At 35.9% G+C, this 20,219-nt stretch overlaps 1 protein-coding gene across 5 annotated transcripts in view; it reads left to right on the top strand.

Moving 5' to 3' along the window:
• LOC127652128 (nephronectin-like) overlaps positions 1 to 20,219 on the top strand; it is a 55,318-nt gene that overhangs the window by 23,505 nt on the left and 11,594 nt on the right. For 2 of the 5 annotated variants that reach the window (XM_052138184.1, XM_052138185.1), the window contains 4 exons: positions 51 to 143; positions 5,417 to 5,509; positions 12,680 to 12,799; positions 15,878 to 15,997. In XM_052138184.1, the coding sequence (XP_051994144.1) occupies positions 51 to 143; positions 5,417 to 5,509; positions 12,680 to 12,799; positions 15,878 to 15,997 (426 nt within the window). The remainder of the gene's footprint in view (positions 1 to 50; positions 144 to 5,416; positions 5,510 to 12,679; positions 12,800 to 15,877; positions 15,998 to 20,219) is intronic. The other 3 variants (XM_052138187.1, XM_052138188.1, XM_052138186.1) reach the window with 2 other exon arrangements.

The raw sequence follows: 20,219 nt of genomic DNA, 5'->3' as shown, positions 1-20,219 counted from the left end.
GCATTTGGTGTTAAAATCATACTCATCATTTTGTATTTTTTTGCCTGCAGCTGTATGCCAGCAGGGATGTAAACATGGAGAATGCGTGGGACCTAACAAATGCAAGTGCCATCCAGGTTACACAGGAAAAACATGCAACCAAGGTAAGTGCTGAAGTCCAAATCGATGAAATAAATTAATTTATATTTTTTTTGTTTAAATGAACTGAATTCTAAAAAGCCAATTTGTCAATTAATTTATTTAATGGCCTCTTGATGTATTGGCAGTTATTAACACTCACACTCGATGTGGCGACATGTACAGAATTTTACAATTTGTGGAATTGTCTTTACGTTAAACAACACAAATGAAACTACGAAGAACAAAACCACAATGTTCCATCACGTTTTTATGACAGGTGTAGTTTTACTGATTGACTTGCGATGTTTGACACTAAGGAAAATCCAATTGTCAATATATTTAGTTTCTTTTTTGCAAAAAAATTATGCAAAAAACTGTTTTATGGCCTGTAAAAAGCATTTATGTTGAATTTTCTCAATTTACCCACCATTGGCAGGTGTGTCAAAACGTTCATTGGAGACGCTGGATGTTGTATTGAGTAATATAGTTATTCAGGAAGTGAGACTTCTGCTTTAGATGATAACATCTCAATTACAGTCGAGAACGCTGCACCAAAATAAAGCAGAGATGTGGGATTAGATACTGTCTGAGGTCTCATCAGAAGAACGCCGGTATCGGAGATAACCGCTGATTTAAAACGGCACATTTCCATTTGAGAGGAGAAAGCTTGAAGACTTATCGTGCAAGGCAAAGGGAGAAGCTGTAATTAAAACATGGAGGGAAGGGAAAACAATCCTTTGTGGAATGTGGAACAGAATCTTTTCGGTTTGTCTTGCGTCGTGGTCTTGTGTCAAGTTGATGAAGCTTCTTTGCCTTGCTGGACCGAGCGGAAATGATGTTTCTCAACAGATGAGGTTCCTCTCAGGCTCTTATGACAGATGCGATTAAGATTATCAGATAGTTTTTAGGGGAAATGACAGATGATTATGTGATACTGAGGGCTTATTTGTCTTGTTCACTTTAAACTTTGACAGATGCTGTTTAGAGCAGACGCTTGGATGGCATATTAAAATTATCAGTGGAAATAATCAAGCCGTTAATTGAAGTGCTCATCAAGCTGCTAAGTGATTTTGTTTATAGGGTTTATCAATAGCAAAACAATCAGCATGCTAATTAAATTAGTGCACCTGAGAAACCCAATCACTTTTATTTCATTATATATTTGAATAGTTGCTAATATTATTCATGATTGATTTTTAACAGATTCCAAGTCGGTACTTTGTGACATTTAATCGTAACAATATGAAATCCGAATTTCTGTTTGTTGACAGTTCTGCATAATTGTTTCCTTAAATATTTAATGAAGCAGATATAATATTACATTATTTATTTATTGTATTATACCTGAAAGACAAATAAAAATTATAGGTTTGTAAAACAGTCTAGTATATAGTTTCAGACTCTAAATTCTGATTGCAATCAATTTTAACAGAAAACTATATTTAGCTTTGTATTAAATAGTAAATCTGTCTGCACTTATATAGCGCCTTTTATTAACCTTAGAGGTTACCAAAGCGCTTTACACTGTGATTCACCCATTCACACACACACTCATACACCAATGGCGGCAGAGCTGCCATGCAAGCTTAGCCTGCCACTGGAAGCAACTTGGGGTTCAGTGTCTTGCCCAAGGACACTTCGGCATGTGGAGTTGTGTGGACCGGGAATCGAACTGCCAACCACTCTACCACCTGAGCCACTGCCGCCCCGTATTACACACAAAAATCCTACTTAAAGGGATAGTTCGCCCAAAAATGAAAATTCTCTCGTAATTTACTCACCCCCCCATCCCAGATGTGTATGACTTTCTTTCTTCGGCAGAACACAAACAAAGATTTTTAGGAAAATATCTCAGCTCTGCAGGCCCTCACAATGCAAGTGAATGGTGATCAGACCTTTTATAGAGCCAATAATCACATAAAGGAAACATAAAAGTAATCCATAAGACTCCAGTGGTCCAGTGTTACCTTCAGAAGCATTATAATAGGTGTGGGTAAGAAACAAGCCAAATTCTTTACTCATAAATCTCCACTTTAACTTTCACTTTCAGATGTGAAAGTGAAGGTGGAGATTTAGAGTAAAAAAGGACTTACATTTTTACACATTTCTCATCCACACCTATCATATTGCGTCTGAAGACATGGATTTAACTACTGGAGTCTTATGGATTACGTTTATCCATAAAATGTTTGTGTTTCCTGAGAATCTTTGTTTGTGTTCTTCTGAAGAAAGAAAGTCATACACATCTGGGATAGCATGAGTGTGAGTAAATGATGGGTGAACTATCCCTTTAACCGTAGTAAAATCCCTGTAATGGGCAACATTGACAATATGATAAAAGACAAATTCAATAAATGAAAAATGTTCAATAAGTAATGGATAATGTATGTACAGTCAGATGATCAATATCGCAAAATAAACATGAAACTAGCATAGACATAATAAATTGGTTATCTTGTAATTTCCGTTTAACAGTCATTATTTCTGACCAGATTGACCAATCAGATTCAAGTATTCCAGAGAGAAGTTTACAGTAATAGATAATTACAGTTATTAATAATAATCACAAACAATTTTTCTGCAAAGTCTTATAGTTCATTCAGTCGCATTAATATTTTTGCATATCTCTTCAAACACAGCTTTAAAATAACTCACAGAAATCCAGCAAATACAGTTTATTTTTTATTTATTTTTTTGCATTAAAAGCATAATTAGCATTCGCATACTTCGATCTGCTCAATTGTGTCAAGAAGAGTGCCAGGAGTTGCTCTTCACTGTTACATCACTGTCATGGAGATGACAAGAGACAGATGGGCATTTTTGCCTAGAACAAATAAACTCATTATATCACAAATCCATTTAGGTGTGGCATTCAGCTCTCCGCGGATCAAATTAATTTAATAAGATGCTAATGTTCAGCGGGGGTCTCTGTAATTGAGAAGCTGCTTACCTGCTGTTCATGGTGCCTATCAAGAATCCATTATAGCATCTGATGGTGAACATCCCCTGATAGCACACGACATCACTCAGATGTCTGTTTTATGAGTGTTTACATATGGAAGACGTATCTTTTAGGTTGTTTGCTGATCTGTAATAAGTCTATTAGATGTTTTCTTTCAGATGCAAATAAATCATTCATCAGATGTCTTTGAGACGTTTACAATTTAGAGGGTTTGTAATTCTGATCCTTTTAAGATGTTTAGCATTCCACGACTGTCCGCGCACAGTCTGTGTGACGCAATTTTCGTCATCAGGAGTGTCTGCGGACGTCTGCACGGACAGAAAAAGCTGGAAAACCCGTGCACATTAGCTATACAAGCCGTGTTAAGTTTTTTAGCGTGATATGTGGTAAAGAAGAACAATTTAGTTGCCAGCATTGTTAGATTTTACTGCCGATTTGAAATATGATTTTTGATTGTAATCTTGACCAAATATTTGAGGTTTCGGTCTTTCCCCATTCAAGTAGATAGGAGCTGCTCTGTCATGACTGGAAATAGCCTCCCGAGAGCGTTCCAAAAATGGCCGACAGTGGACTGACTTTCTAGAAAGACTTTGATACTGTATAGTAGTCTTAAAGGTACAGTTACAAAAACAGCCTTTTTCATTGTCAGATCTCAGAAAGTGGAAAATGATCTGGTAAAACCAAATTACAACTGTTTTCTGTGCAATAAACCCCTGACTAAATTTATAAGAGGACTTCAGAGAAAATATTAAAATGCTGCAAAAGTTTATAGCCCCTTGAATGTCTTCCTGGGTGTCTTCCTGTTCAAAGCCATGAAGATATGGCCTCAATACTGGCACAAGCATACATTTAAACAACTGTATAGTCTTCCTCACTCATCTGAACATTTGAATTTCAGTAAACCAGAGGCATAATAATAGTTAATGTGGTTTGTTTATGGAAAAACGTTGATCATTTCCATATGATATTTAGAAGTTGGTAAGCCAAGCACAGCTGAAGGGATTAAATGGGATTCTTCACATGTCACCATGCAATTAAACCATGAAGCAACTGCATTGTTCTGTAACACTGACATTCCCTCCTCTTTTTTCCAATGTCAATCACAGACAGTTGTCGGTCACTGTACTTGGAATTTTTAAAAGCAGAAGAGTTATACCACACTATTAACACTTTAAATATCTAACCCTGCAGGCACTCTGTACTATTCTTAGGTTTGGTCTCTTTGTTTGGCACTAATAATAACAATAATGTTCCAGGCATGGTAATTGGTGCTCACCATGTAATTATGCAGCTGAAACTGAGCCTTGCCCACAATTTTTTCCAAAGTCAGATTGAGGACGAAAAACATCTGATCATCATCTATACTATCTATTCTATGCAGACAGGAATGTAACATTATACGTTCATTTAAAGTTAACATGAGCTGTGTCCCAAATGACGCACTATACATTATGTACTTACAATATATGCACTCAACCATGTAGTGTGTGCGTATTAACATGCCAAATGGAACAATAAACTTTCTTTAACTTCACAGAAACTTTCGCTGTTTAAAAGCTGACAGAAGTGACATTTCAAACGCCTGCGATGTGTTGCTGCTAGCTTTAGCGCATTAGCCAAACGCAACACAACTTCAACACGTGTATCTCAAACAACATACATATTCACACAGCATGGGGTGATGGGAAATCATCACTTAAGTTTCACTAGTTGCTACATTCTCAATATTTACTTTTTTTTATCAGGCCAGCATCGTGGCCAGGTAACTCTGCCCCTTCTGCTACATGCGGCAAACCGCAAGCTTAGAGTGCTTGAAGTGTCCCACATTTCACACCCAATTTTTACGGTTCAAAAATTGCATCATCTGGGTACTCGTTGTTCACGTCTTTTTGTTGCACTTTCAATGTTAACATACTACTCACACTACTTACACTTCAAAATTACATAGAATAGTGCAGAAGTGTGCGGTTTGGGAAGCACCAATTAATTCAAATTTGACCCCATTTACTTTATAAACCCTTAAACGCATACCTCAGGTCTTTTAGTGACCTGAGTCATAGTGATTTCCCACCTTGTGTTATTTCCCACTCAATCTACTTTTTAACTTGGAAATCCAAGCGTCCAAGCGTTTAACTTGGAAACACTGTGAACATTAGATTCATTGTGAATACCACTTCATGTTTTCTTAAACTTACTTAAACATAATTATCTCATTGCCTAATGTTAACATTCTCCACTCTAGGAAGATGTATTGTTCAAAGGTATGCTTTATAAATGTTTTTTTTCCACATTACCCTGTGTGCTGTTATTTCTCTGTTGTCTTCAACCCTAAAGAAGAGCAAGCCTATATTAACCCCCCAATGTGGCACAGTCACCCTCCTGTTTATGTTCCCATGGACCACCAGCCGATGGGGGTGCCGTCAGAGGGTGAGCTAATCCTCTGTGTGTGATTTTCATGTAAGACTGCTTTCCAGATGACGCCTCTGGCCCAAGTGCATGGTGCAGTCTGCTTAGCCCAGCGAGAGCAAAAACTTTACCATTCTAGCAGATCCTGAAGCCTACACAGGCATGGCCGGAATGACATGGGGAAAGCCATGCATGCCTTGGCAGAACACACACACACACACACACACACACACACACACACACACACACACACACACACACACACACAAGAAGAACATCTTTTAATAGGCCGTGCTGTTTCACCCTGCTCTCTTTCTCCGACACACACACACACACACACACACACACAAATCCTTTCTGTGTCTGTCAGCTCCTCTGAACTTCTGATGCAGGACAGCTTTCTTCTGCGAGCACTCAAGAGGCTGCCAGGCTGCTCTCCAACGATCTGTCCCTCTTTAACCTCTCCTCTCTTTCTTCTGTCCATCTCTTCAATCTGAGGCCCATCTCAAGTATGATGTCACTCAAAAAATATCTGTCATGATATCATTGATGTGTCAGTGTTAAGGTCAGGCAGTCTGTGGGGCAGCTGGGGCAAGAGCTGGATGTGGTGGGGCACCAGCGTGCAGAAATTTGTGATGCATTTATGGTAAAACAGTTCCAAAGATTAAAATTGTTTTATTATATGATTTTAAGTATAACTACTACAACACACACACACACACACACACACACACACACACAAGTGATGTCACTGAGAATGAGCTGTATATTGAGGAGCTTAAATAGGATTGGGAGATGGAATCAGAGTAGAATTTGTTGGGGTCAACTGGGATGTCCCTCTAAATAGATAGCAGTAGAAGATCTGAGAGCCTGCCTTCCCTACATCTGTTCCTGAGCTGGGTCTTGATCAGCTTCAGTTTAGAGAATGACTGATGTACTTAAGCAGCTGTCACTGGCAATGTGGCATACTGTATATTTTGAGGAGCTAAGTCAGGGTAGGGAAAACTGTGTCCACATTGTTGACTTTAAGGCACTTAAGCATAGCTTGCACGTTCCTGGTTGGAAGAGCATAGGATGAGTAGAACACCTTGAGTTCAGTGACAAGATTTTCTTCCTGGTGAACATCTCTAACAGATAGACCAGCTCTGTCATCTGTCATGCCTTTCCAGTGACTTGAGATGGTAAGGCAGTGAGGACCCGATAGGATTGTCTCAGTTGGGGTATCATCCTTCCCCTTGAATCTCCAGTCTAGCTCCTTGGAGAGGATGTCAAAATAAGTATCTAACACCTTTCCCTAGTAGTTCCTCCAAGCTCTGGGCTTGATAGTCCTCTGTAGAAGGATGGGTGCTGTACTTGTACCCAACTGCCCCTGCTTGTTCTTTGGCTTTTGAAAAGAGGACCTTGAATTCCTCATCTTTCCCAATTGCTGTCACCCTTCCCATGAACCCTTCCACAATGGTGGATGACAATGACAGATCAAGGTCCTTTCTCTGAAGTGCAGAAGAAGCAATGTCAGTCTCAGTAAAGACAGGTGTGGCAATATCCATGCATAGAATCAATTCTAAATCTATGCTACGCAAGAACATCACAAGGTATAGAGCTTAAAAAACAAACCAAACCACAAAAATTCAGTCTACACACATTAGTAATGCATATTTAGTAAGCTGCAATCTTTCAGTTGGTTTAAGTGCACTTAATCATGTTTTATCTACCCATAAGGGCATCCGAGAGGGCACTTTTGCTGCATTTTTTTTGAACATGGGGCACCAGGGACGTTCAACAAAACTGGACAGTTAAAGACTGGAAAAATATTGCCTGGTCTGATGCAGCTTCAGCTTTCTGTTCTTGGCTGACAAAAGTGAAACCCGACATGGTCTTCTGCTGTTGTAGCCCATCCGCCTCAAGGTGTGACATATTGTGCATTCTAAGATGCTATTCTGCTCACTACAATTGTACAGAGCGGTTATCTGAGTTACCGTAGCCAATTTGTCAGCTCGAACCAGTCTGGCCATTCTCCGTTGACCTCTCTCATCAACAAAGTGTTTCCGTCCACTGAACTGCCGCTCACTGGATGTTTTTCATTTTTTGGCACCATTCTGAGGAGATAAGCAGTTACAGAAATACTCAAACCAGCCTGCCTGGCACCAACAATCATGCCATGGTTTTTTTCCCCCATTCTGATGGTTGATGTGAACATTACCTGAAGCTCCTGAGCCGTATCTGCATGATTTTATACATCACGCTGCTGCCACACGACTGGCTGACAAGGTGGCTCAGTGGTTGAGGCTCAGGGTTACTGACCAGAAGGTCAGGGGTTCAAGCAGCACCACCAAGATGCCACTGTTGGGCCCTTGAGCAAGGCCCTTAACTCCAGGTTGCTCCAGGGGATTGTCCCTGTAATAAGTGCACTGTAAGTCGCTTTGGATAAAACCGTCTGCCAAATGCATAAATGTAAATGTAAATAAAGTGGACGGTGAGTGTACATCCATTGCTAATGATTTTACAAAAGTGACAATAACTATAATACTAGATTCTGTATAAAATTATGGTTAAAGGTGGTATGATGGCTAGTAATTATACTCCTAAATTATATATCTGTATGGCCTCTCTCTGGTTCATTTAATTTGTTTCTCCACTGTTCATAAATACAGCACTAAGCAATAGGCTGCAGTCACACATTCATTATGGTGTATATTTATTTAGTTTACCGTACCTGTACTCTCTGTTCATCTTCACACCTCCTACCCTCTGTATTCTCCCTACCAGACTGGACAAATTAGCTTTTTTTTATTTAAATCATTAGTAGCTCAGACCTGTCTCCTGTCCAAAATGGCTATTCTGGGAATGTAACATTTCGTTCATGCTGTTATCAGCTTTATTTTAGTGAGCAAAGGGCCAATGATGCTAGAAAAGTCTCCTCTTCACCCCCCTTGACAGTAACAGGAGTTAGTACTGAGTTGCCTCACTGTTTTTCTAAACATTTTTTCTGAGAGCAGTTTGTCCACATGGTGCTCAGAGTTACTGCCTACATATATCAAGGAGAAAACACTTCAGGGGAGAACAATGATCATGAACAAGACAGAAATGCAGGGTAGAGATATACATGAGTATTTGTAGACAGTTTGTTTCTACTTGCTATAGTGAGTAAGGTCAGGCTAGCTTTTAATATTTAGCATTAGGAACTGCATACCACATGAATATAACTTAAAGGAATGGTTCTCTGGAAAATGGAAATTCTGTCATCATATTTTCACCCTCACATCATTCCAAACTCTTCTTATTTTCTTCTTTTTGAATCACAAAAGGCAGAATGTCCTAGCTGCGACAGAGTTTGATGCTCCATTATGCGAGCACAAATGAGATTTGAGAGTTATGATAGAGATGGTTTTCTATGAATGAGGTTTTAGATTTCTTGTCTGTTCCTCCTCATATGAAGCTATTGTTTGACCACTTGGAATGTAGCGTTGAGATGGATAGGCCAATTTTATAGTATTTTAATGTAAATTTGTGGATATTTTGCAGCCCCTTCCCTATTCACTTTCATTGTATGGAAAAGAGCAGCCAGGACATTCTGTAAAACTACTTGTTTTGTGTTTTAGATTGGGATGAGAGTGAGTAAGTGTTGACAAAATTTGTATCTATGGGGGGAACTATTCTTTTAATATTCGTTGAAAAATATTATTATTATTATTATTATTATTATTATTATTATTATTATTATCGTTTTTGTCTTCATTTTTGTCTTACCAAATTTTCAAATTTCAGCCTTTTTTTTTCTCTGAGTGTACAAGTAAGAGTCCACTGATGATATCCACAAGTAAAGAATGCCAAAGCATTCAATGTTGGTCAATTATGCCCCTAATCATCATGAAATTGCTACATAATTAGAAATTGTAATTCTCTCTGAGGGTTTAATTATGGTTCTCAGCGGCTCAGAGCTGCATATGTTGTTAGAAAGGGTTGCTGCACTGTGACAAGGTGTTGATGATTTGGACATATTTTTCCTTTCATACAGTCTTTCATTGGTTTGAAATGTTTGCCATTTTAAGATTGTTTTGTACTTTGCAACTGAGATTTGTTTTATACTGTTTGTAATATATAGAAGTATAAGATGAATGTAGTGGTGGGCAGTATTACCAAAATATTACCGTAAATAACTATGAGTCATTTTATTTCAATGTCAGTGTTGGGTGTAATTTGATTACATTTGAACTGTAATCTAATTAATTTAGTCAAAAATGTGTGTAAGTAGTCAATTCTAGTAATCAGATTTCATCGATTGATTTACAATTGTACTTTTCAATACTTTACTCGGGTTACATGTTTCTTAAATAGTATTATTTATGTTCATCTATACATCTCTTGGTGTTTCTTTGACAAGAGCGTCCAGCCCCTAATAAGTCACTGTAAGGGAGAAACGTATGGTGCTGTGTATGACAATGAACAAGGAGAAAATACAGAAATGATTTTGAATTTGTTGAATAAAAAAATAGATATATTTTCTATAGAATGGTTTAGGAACTTAAAATTAAAGTAATTAGTCATGTGATTACTTGTTCGATGAATGAATCAGTAATCTGATGACAATTTCAAATAATTAATATTTTGTAGTGGATCTAACAATAATCAGAAATAATCAGTCATTTGTTGTGGATTATGTTTTTTGTGTAACTTACACAACACTGATCACTATAACGTTATTTTTGGCTGGAAATGAAACCCAAAATTTTTTTGAATTTCATAACCATGCATAGACATTTTTGGATAATTCAGTCAATTAAATCATTTACAAATCAATGTTACTTTATCTCATTTTTACTATTTTATTTATTTATTTATATGAAAATATGAAAAAGTCAAATGAAAAGGTCAACACCAGCTGCGTCACATTACATAAAACACATATCATAATAAAAGTACATAAGGCTACAACGATACATCCGGTACTATTTGAAGAATCCTGTTATTGCAGCAAACTGCCACAGTGACAACAGTAAACAAGCCACTGTTACACTGTGTACATCCTGATATAAGCGATGGCGCATGTCTCACCACATTTGCATAAATAAATATGAAATTGCTCCCTCTATAATCAACATTTCTACACTGGAAGCACTTGTCTGCAACATGGTTTGCAAAGAAGTCTATCGTATTCTGCTTGGATTCACAAGATTGGTATAGCACAGTCTCTACCGGATGACACATTTCTATAGTTTCACAGCACTTACTGCTCAGCCCTAATAGATAATATTTCTTGACGAATGTCCTCCCCCACCTCTGCTAATCATCGCAGTCAAGTGACCTCACTGTGATGCCAATTACCATCAATACAGCGTTATAGCTGTGGCATTTATCTATTTAAATATAACCATCTGACAAGTATAGCTAGCACGCGATTCTCGAGAATGCATTCCGCGCATAACCGACCACTAAAGATGGCGCCATTCACTCAGAACTGGGCCATGCCAAAGACACTCATGTACCCCTGACCAGTAAGATCTATTTTCAGTCTGGTGCAAATGAGACTGCAGGCATCACTCTACGTGTCTGGCCTGTAAACTTGGCTGTGTGGCTTACCGTATTGAGATGTAAGTGATATTGCTGATGACCAGTGTGGCACAGACTTCAGGATGTATAGCTGAGCACAGAGGTAAACCATATCCGAAGCGTGCATGGTGGCTTTAGCACAATCTCAAATCGAAGTGGAGCATTGCTCTCTTTGGTTAGAGAAAAATCTTCAACCGCATTCTGGTTGTTATTGCCCTCAACGTGCAGTATTGTAGCCCATTTGAGAAATCATTTAATAAATGAAACAAAACATTATTAAATGTATAAGCGTGGATAAATGTATGAAACATCAAGCATTTGAAAAGAAAAACGACAATGTGAATAATACAATTATTTTTAAGATGTGATTACAAAGTGGTTGAATTGACCTATTATGTTTTATTATGCTTTTATCAATTTCCAATCTATCCTTGGCAATTATTTTTAAAGAGAAAAGAAAATCAATTAACAAAGACAAATTAATTGGCAATTACATTTTCAATTTAGCTATTGATAAACAGTGTTGGGAGTAGTCTAATTATTTTGTCAAAAAGTAGTGTAATGCATTACATTTTATTCTTGTAATCAGATTACAGTTACTTACTCTCAATTAAGTTAATTACTTTTAGGTACATTACTTCATACAGCAAGTACTTGCAAAACGTTGTTATGTTTGTAGAATAGATTTATATATGTATATATATATATATATAAATATATTTGTATTGTCATGAAATTGAAATGTGTACGTCTTAAAAATAGGCTAAAATATTTTCAGAGTGTGTAATATTTCTGTTGCTTTATTATTGTCATATATTGCCCTATTATCAATTTTGCAATGATAATAGGGCAGTAGGCAGACGGCACTCAATATGCTGTTTTTTCAAATGTTACAGAAGCTGTCAGTTCTGTCTTAAACCACCTTAAACCGATTTTGCTTACTATCTTAAGGTCATGTAAACGCTTTAAACAGCTCTCCTTTATCAGGGTACGGTCATGAATACATCTTACTTGTAAACACCTTCACTGTTGTTCTTCCAGCTTATTCAATGTGCACATATCTTGTGCGCATGTCTGTTTAATTTTTTAAATTAAAACTGGAGAAAAATCAAAACATTTCAAATGTCATGTAAACAGTTTTGTAGAATAAGCGATTGTAATCCGCATTTTGCTGTGCATGTAAAGACTCATTAGTCAGGGGTGCATATGGTTTGGTTTCTCATTCATTAAAGTCTAGCAATGACTAAATTGTTTAAAAGTTTATAATATATTTTTGTATGTATTTAATGTCTAGAAATGAGTAGACAGTTGACCATTGCAGAGTTTTCACAAGGAAGACACTTTGTGTCTCTGTATCAAAACCCAACATCAGGACTAAGAAAAAAATAGTTTTCCAGTGTTGGAAGCAAAAGAGCAGGTTTGTTTTAAGTGCATCATGCTGTCGAGCGATATGCTCAGGGATGGGCCTGTCCAGACACGGTGCCCTGAGGTTTCACCCTTTTTCCGTAGACACCGCCTCACAGCTTTGAGAGGATTGCCCTTTCGAATGTGACCTCTGGTTTAAGCCTAATTCCTGGCCTTCTCGGCCTTTCCACCCAAACACGAGGATGTTTTGACCCCCCTCTCTGTTTTTTCTATCTGCAGACCTGAACGAGTGCGGCCTCAAGCCTCGGCCCTGCAAACACAGGTGCATGAACACATACGGAAGCTACAAATGCTACTGCCTCAACGGATACATGCTGTTACCTGACGGCAGCTGTGGAAGTGAGTCACAGCTCGTGTTTTCTGAAAATGGTGTCCAGCTGTGTCTGTCGCTGTGTTGTTCAATAGACCTCAAAACTTCAAAAGAAAAAGAAAGAAGCGAACCATAAGTATATGTAATGATTGTGAGATGGTGTGTTCAATTCAATTCAATTTGATCTGTACAGCACTTTTCATGATGAATTGTTCCAAAGCATCTTTACAAAGAAGAAAGCCTTAAAATCCCCATTAAGCACATTGTCCCTAAAAAGTATTTAGGCACTTAATTGTTTTGTCTTGATAGAAGAAGGAAGCATGGCCCCAAGCAGTGAACCACACATATACAGTAAACTGTTTCAACAAGTTAGATGGTTCAATTCAATTTGAATTGGATAGCACTTTTCACAGTGTATTTTTCCAGACCTTAGTGACTTAAAACCACCTTATTAATAGCCTTATTAAAACCACCAAATTAATGGCGCTAATTTATTTCAAAATAAGCAGTTAACTGGTATGGCTTTAGCAGATTTCAAATAAAAAATTATTCAGATTTCTATTTTGGTTTACAGTTGATTAGAAAAAAAGTCTACATGCAAGTTTTGTATGTTATTGACCGCATTTGTGGCAGTTTCTACTTTTAATTTGCACTTTTACTAGTTCACTCGATTTATGGATTTAGATGATACTACCAAAGTGTCTTCTTGGCTCAATTTAATTTAAAATGCATGTATTTTTAATTTTAAATGGAAAGTTATCTATTTACTTTACATTACTTTTGTTTTTGTTTTGTCCCCTCTCTTCCACACAAATCATCGTGAGAGCTCAGGGCGTCCCGCAACAAAGCAGAACACTTTAGAATGACTCACAAAAAATATGAGAAAGTTGTGAACTTCAACCCTGCCAGTAAAGGCTAAGTCTTATTGCTGGCCTTGAGCAATGCTAACTACGCCAAGTGAACCGTGCCTGAGCTTGCCTGGTGCTTACTACACTTCCAAAGGGTTCAAGAATCCACACTCTGATAAATATCTTCTCACCGCACACGTCAGCAAACACTATTGAATCACTTGTTAATCAAAGAATGAAGCAGTATTTTTGAAGTGGGCGGTAATGCTTGGATCACAGATTACTGCATAGTTTTGAGAGGTTTTGTGTTGATCTGATAAGAGTCTGTTCAGGTTTATGTATGTCATATTAGTGTCAAATATGCTGACTTTGTGAGGTTGAGATGTGTTTTAAACAGAATGTGTATCCAAGTAGTGAAGGAGTTCCCACATATGAGAGGAACTTTGTGGGTGCTTTTCAAGTCGATTATTATTATAATATTTCAATTGAATTTTTTGTTTATTAAAGAAATATGTTGTATGTATATATATATATATATATATATATATATATATATATATATATATATATATATATATATATATATATATATGAATTAATACATACTTTTTTATTAATATGTCAGTTAATATTTATTTATGAAATAATCAAATAAATGAAAATGTATTTATAATCTATTATTATATATTACGATTTACCCGGTATTGGAAATTCTGGGAAAATCTGCTAATTTTAATATTATGATTTCCAGTCCTGCATGGAAAATTCATGGAAATTAACTTTTTATTTATTCTTTATTTTATTTTCATTGTAATCAGAAATAAAAGTCATGAATAATCATGAATAGTCACTATAGATTTTTTTAATTTAATTTGTTTTATATAAATTATCCATTATATCAATAAAGATATTTGTATCTTATGTTCAGCTTTAATGCATTTAATATTTAAATTGCTCCTTATAATTATAAAATGATTAAAAAGAAAGTCTTTATTCATGTACGACTGGAAAAGACATTTCAAATCACAGAATCTCTGTATACTCTATTTATAATTATTTAACATTATCATAATTTATATTCATATCTAAAGAAGATACAATTGTATATTATTAATACATAAAACATATTATAATATTTAAAAAAAATCAAACGAAATGTACAGAAAGCATTTTAGTTTGATTTTTGGCTTTTTCCCAATCTGCATTACTTCTGAAGTAGGAACATTGTGCCTTATTCTTGTCTCCAGAGTGGTTTTAACTCACAGATCTCATAGAAAGCGATGCCTGTGGAATACTCAACCCTCTACACCGGTTGAGAATGTGGAGTGCTGCTTTTCTGCAGGGCTGTATCACCGCAGAATCTAATAAAGCAAGGTTATCCTCTTTACTGCCCATTTCCTTCAAGGCCATGAAGCTAAAAATGGAATTGTGCGCTCTCTTTTGCAACCCTTAGCCTTGCACCTCATTTAATGGGTGTATGTGCTATCCATCTTATGTCTGTGTTAATGCTAGGTTGCTTTTATATGGAAAACCTATAGGTAAATGGGACCAGTTGTCAAACTTTTTACTACAGTGAATATTTCTGAGGGTAGATTTAATTTTTAAAAGTCAACTTCTGTATAGACACATACCTTAAAGTCATGGCTACAAACAAGCTATTGAACATTTACACCTTTATTGCCCGGGACAAAAGATATAGTTCACTGAATACACGTTGACCCAATAGCCAGGGCTTGACTGGCAATCTGACATTCCGGGTATTTTCCCGGTGGGCCGGCATACTTTGGGGCCATTCATGGGTGGACTGGTCATCGGGAGAACCAAGCGGGCTGGTGGGTTGGCCGCGAAATGGGCCGAATGGGCCACGATAAGCTAAAATGAGCTGCCGTGTTATGCAGAATGGACAACAAAACACCCCCACTTACTTGCTCAACAGTTACTGCAAAATATGGTGTTATTGGAATCTTAGTACAGAAGATAGAAAAATTATCACAAAATGTATCTATTTTCAAGTGTTTTGAATTACATTGGTGCATATAAAACCACTTCTAGAGAAAACACATATTTGTGTAATTGGAATTTTGTCTACAAACCTTATAGTTACTGAGATAAAGCCCTGCGACCACTTCCTCGTATGATAACTAGCCCCAATCTCCACGACATTTTCTTTGCGTCCCCTGTTCTGTGTTGTGTTGAAAGTGCCAGCAAACTTTTGTTGTATCATAACTGCCAAATCTACGATCCATTTGTCTCTCTCAGATGCCCGGACATGCAGCATAGCAAATTGCCAGTACGGCTGTGAAGTAATGAAAGGAGAGGTTCGCTGCCAGTGCCCGTCCCCAGGTCTACAGCTGGCACCAGATGGCAGGACCTGTGTGGGTATGTGTTCAATGCATTTCACCAGAAGCCAATCCCAATGCACGGCTTTACTTTTTACTTTAAAGGGTTCATATCACGAGGAACCACATGTTCCTTCATCTTTTGAGATAAAACGGTTCATGCACTATAAAAACATACAGTAACTTTCTGAACTCAAAACGTCCTCCCTAGTCCAATAAAAGCATCTTTTGACAGTAAGCTGCCAAAATGACTAGTTCTGAAGTACTTATTTTCTCTCGTCAGAAAAAGTCCCAGTGATGTAAAATAAGCAGAATGGACAGTTTTATGCCTAAACAACAGAACAACTAATGATAAGAGTAAAATGTGGGAAAATCAGCCAAATCTTGTGCTGTTTCTGGCTGTGTGTAGCACCTGCCGCACTGCATATCCTTCCGAAGGATCCTAACATTAGAAACAAGCTGCTTAAGTTTATTTAGTCAGTGTCAGTGATCAATTTTATTCATATTTCTATGCGGATTGTTTTGTGAATCTCTCACAGTCTAATGCAGGCTTTGCAAAGAAGTTGTGATTGAAAGATGCGGCACTGCAAACTATATATAGTACTATATAGACTCAACAACAAACCAGCAGCCCACAGAAAAATGCCTTTTCTCATTTCACATGTGAAGAGGGCATGTTTACCCAGAAATATGGACAGATAAATGCATACCTCGCGTCTTTAGTGATCCAAAACCTCATTCCACCCCCTTTACCACATCCATTTTTTTTTGTTATGCCCTCACCTCTTTAGTATTCCCTAATCTTTTTCTTGTGAATATTGTAACATTGAAAAAATGCTAAAAATGAAAAATGATATATATATATTATATAGTGCTTAATTACCAAAAGTGAATGGGATTATTAGTGACCCAAGACATATCACATATATTTCCACCTCCATAAATCATATGTTTACGATTATTTAATATCTTAGGATATATATTTATTAATGCACAAGACAAATTAGTATGGAGGCCAAAACCTGTATAAATAATAAATAAATAAATGTAATAATAAAAATTTTTATATAAGGAATAAATGTCTTGATAAAACAAATATAATTAGTTTTTAATTAAATTTATTCCTGAATTTATTATTGTATGACTTTATTCCTTTATTATTTTCTATATTTATTTGTAACTTTATTTTTATTCTTTTTAACTTTTAATGATTTTATTTTGTATATTTTTTTATTCCCACATATATTTATTTCCATATTTATATATTCCCATATATATTTATTTATTTAAACATGTATTTATTTTTCCTTTTCTGTGTGCAACATGGAAATGAGGGAGGCGGTCCTTGCGGAGCTCCAGTGCATCATTGGATGAGAGCTCAATAGTACTTATCGGAAGCAGATGGACGTCCCACCTTAGCACCCCCTGACTCGCACAGATTTTGAATATGCAGGGAGCGTTTTGCAGAGAGTTTAACAATCCAGGATGTGCTTCGACATTCATACCAGCATACAGCTCTCCTAAAACATCAATAAGCACCTCTACTCTAAATGAAACATCGTCATTTGATGCGCGGTTATCTACTTCATTCGCTAAGTTGTGCAACTCTCTAGATTTATGTGAAGCGTCAGCTATGGTTTTTTTTATTTTATTTTTTTAATGGCAGAACTTATATATATGGGCAATTCTTAGACTATGGGCACTTTCATGTCCTTTGATCATATTTTATAAAAAACATTTAATTTTGAAAAATTCACACTTTCATAGTTAACTTTACAATGAAAGTACGTTAGGAACTTTTTACCGGTAGTCTACGATGATTTTTTCACCTTTTTAAACATCATTATAGATGCAAATATTGCTGTTTTGTGCTTGTCCCACACCCAGACTTCTGATCTTCAATAATGAAAAAGAAGGGTAAAAAATTATTTATCTATTTTTTTTAAATATGACTGAATAAAGTATCAGTAAAATAATCAAAACATAATTGTGGTATTTAAGGTCAGACAACTATTAATGTGATTTTATATACAAAATGTAGTTGTCCCACAGTATTGCCGTCATTTCCACCACAACGCTGTAATGTCCCTTTAAAAAGTTTTTTGAAAGATTGTTTGGGTAGTTTCTATGGAGATGAACAATGACATCACAGCACATGTCTGACATGGAGGAGATCTTGAATTTCTTCACCAACTTGAAGAAGAAAACTCAAGGTAAATATTGCTTGAAATGAAAATATTTTTATTGTATGTCATTTCCAAACATGGCGTAACATCAACTGAGTTTGTAAATAAATAGATTTTTTAACATAAATAGATGTATTTTGCATGCATGCAATGCTAGCTATCAATTCATAGCTAATCTGTAATACTAGCTTGGATTTTTTTACAAAATACTGCAGGATTGTCATTTCCACCACCGTCATTTCCAACACATTACCTTCTTGGGTGGAAATGACAAAGGTGAGGTGGAAATGACATTTATGCTTACAAGCTGCAATTCATAGATTGTGTGGCTACATATGTATATTTTATTTATTGAAATTTACAATGCTAATGTATTTATTCAAATATATATTTGTTGAAATGCCTTTTCATCTATTTTTAAGATGCCGTGGAAGTCAACTGCTGAAAGGTCTCAGTCCTATAGGGACAGACTAAAAGAGGACCCTGTCAAATATGAAGAGCGACTGAAGAGAGACAGGGAGAGATACATGAGGAAAAAAGAAATTTATAGTTCATGTTACAATGCATTGGCATGACTAAAGTTTAGTTTTTTTTTTTTTTAAGAATTCCAAAATTCAAAACTGTTCATCTAACCAATTAGAATGTTACAATTTTACAATCACAAGTTATGTGTAACTTACATTTTTCATGTGACTATTTGTGGTTAAAGTTGTTTACAGTAAGACTGTAAATTTTCATCTGGTTATGGAACCAAACAGACTAATGAGACTAAAGATTTGTTGGAATTGTCTGCTTCAGAAGGTTTCAAATAAATGTCTTCTGTTTTTCTACATGGACGTCCATTCATTGTCATTTCCACACCACCCAGTCATTTCCACCACCTTGTATGTTTTTTGAAAATATTTACAAAACTCTAATCACTCATTAAAAACTTCTGCATAGTTTATGGGCTAATGGTCCACTTAATGTAATAACACAAGTAGTTATTTTTCTGAAATGTATCTAACCAATCCAATATTATATTTCAGGTTGTGGTGGATGTAAGCTTTGTGTTTGGGCCTCATGACAATTAATTTACTTAATCCACAAATCTATGGTAATTGCAATATAGGTATAAACTGGTAAAACTATGTGTGAAAGTGGTCTTACACTGTTAAGAAATTATGTATATCATAATATTTGTAAATAATAATCAAATATTTACATGTGATGGAAATGACATTTGTTCAGTGCGGATCGGAAAACATGTCAAAAAACACCAATTTGTCTTATAATGTAAGTGTGTTCTCTTATGGATCATTAAACTAGACTAGTTATATTTAACTGTTAGATTGTGAAAATTTTGATTTGAACACTTTTTTCCCCCTCAAGTTCACAAGGCTAAAAGTGCCTGTAGTTGAAGAACCACCCATATATACATACATACATAAACGATCAGGGAAATGAAGCATGGTTGTATTTTTACAATGAACAATCATAACAACAGAAAACAATATTATGGATTTGCAGACATCAAAATATGAAGTTATATACGCAGAAAAAAAATAAAAGCATACGTTTAAATCATATCATTTATGAAACTTGCTCATTTTGTGGTTTTGTTGAAGAAACAGCTCCTCATTTATTTTGTGATTTTTAGCCCCACAAATAGCTTTAGTTTTCACAATATGGCTATGACCTAACGTCACATCAAAACAAGTCAAGAGTAATCGAGCACACGCTTCAATCTACAATAAACCAATGATAAACAGGATCCGCCCACATCATTATCATACAAGAAACAGAAATGTAAGAATAAATACAAAATTAAATACATGTGGGAATATTTAAATATATAAATAAATACATGTGGGAATAAATACATATAAAAATAAATGAATGGATAAATAAATAAATAATAATAATAAAAAAAACAAATGAAAGCATAAAAAAAGTTTTAAAGAATAAAAATAAAAAGAGAAAATAATAAATGAAGGAAAAAAGTCTACAAAAATAAATTCAGGAATAACTTTCATTAAAAACGAATTTTGGTGTAAAATCACTTTGGATCTCTTTGCTTTCAGTCTTGTCATCCTT

This window comes from Xyrauchen texanus, chromosome 11 (assembly GCF_025860055.1).
Source record: "Xyrauchen texanus isolate HMW12.3.18 chromosome 11, RBS_HiC_50CHRs, whole genome shotgun sequence".
Classification (NCBI taxonomy): Eukaryota; Metazoa; Chordata; class Actinopteri; order Cypriniformes; family Catostomidae; genus Xyrauchen; species Xyrauchen texanus.
Note: the sequence above shows the minus strand (reverse complement) of the source record. Positions and strands in the feature narration are given on the sequence as shown.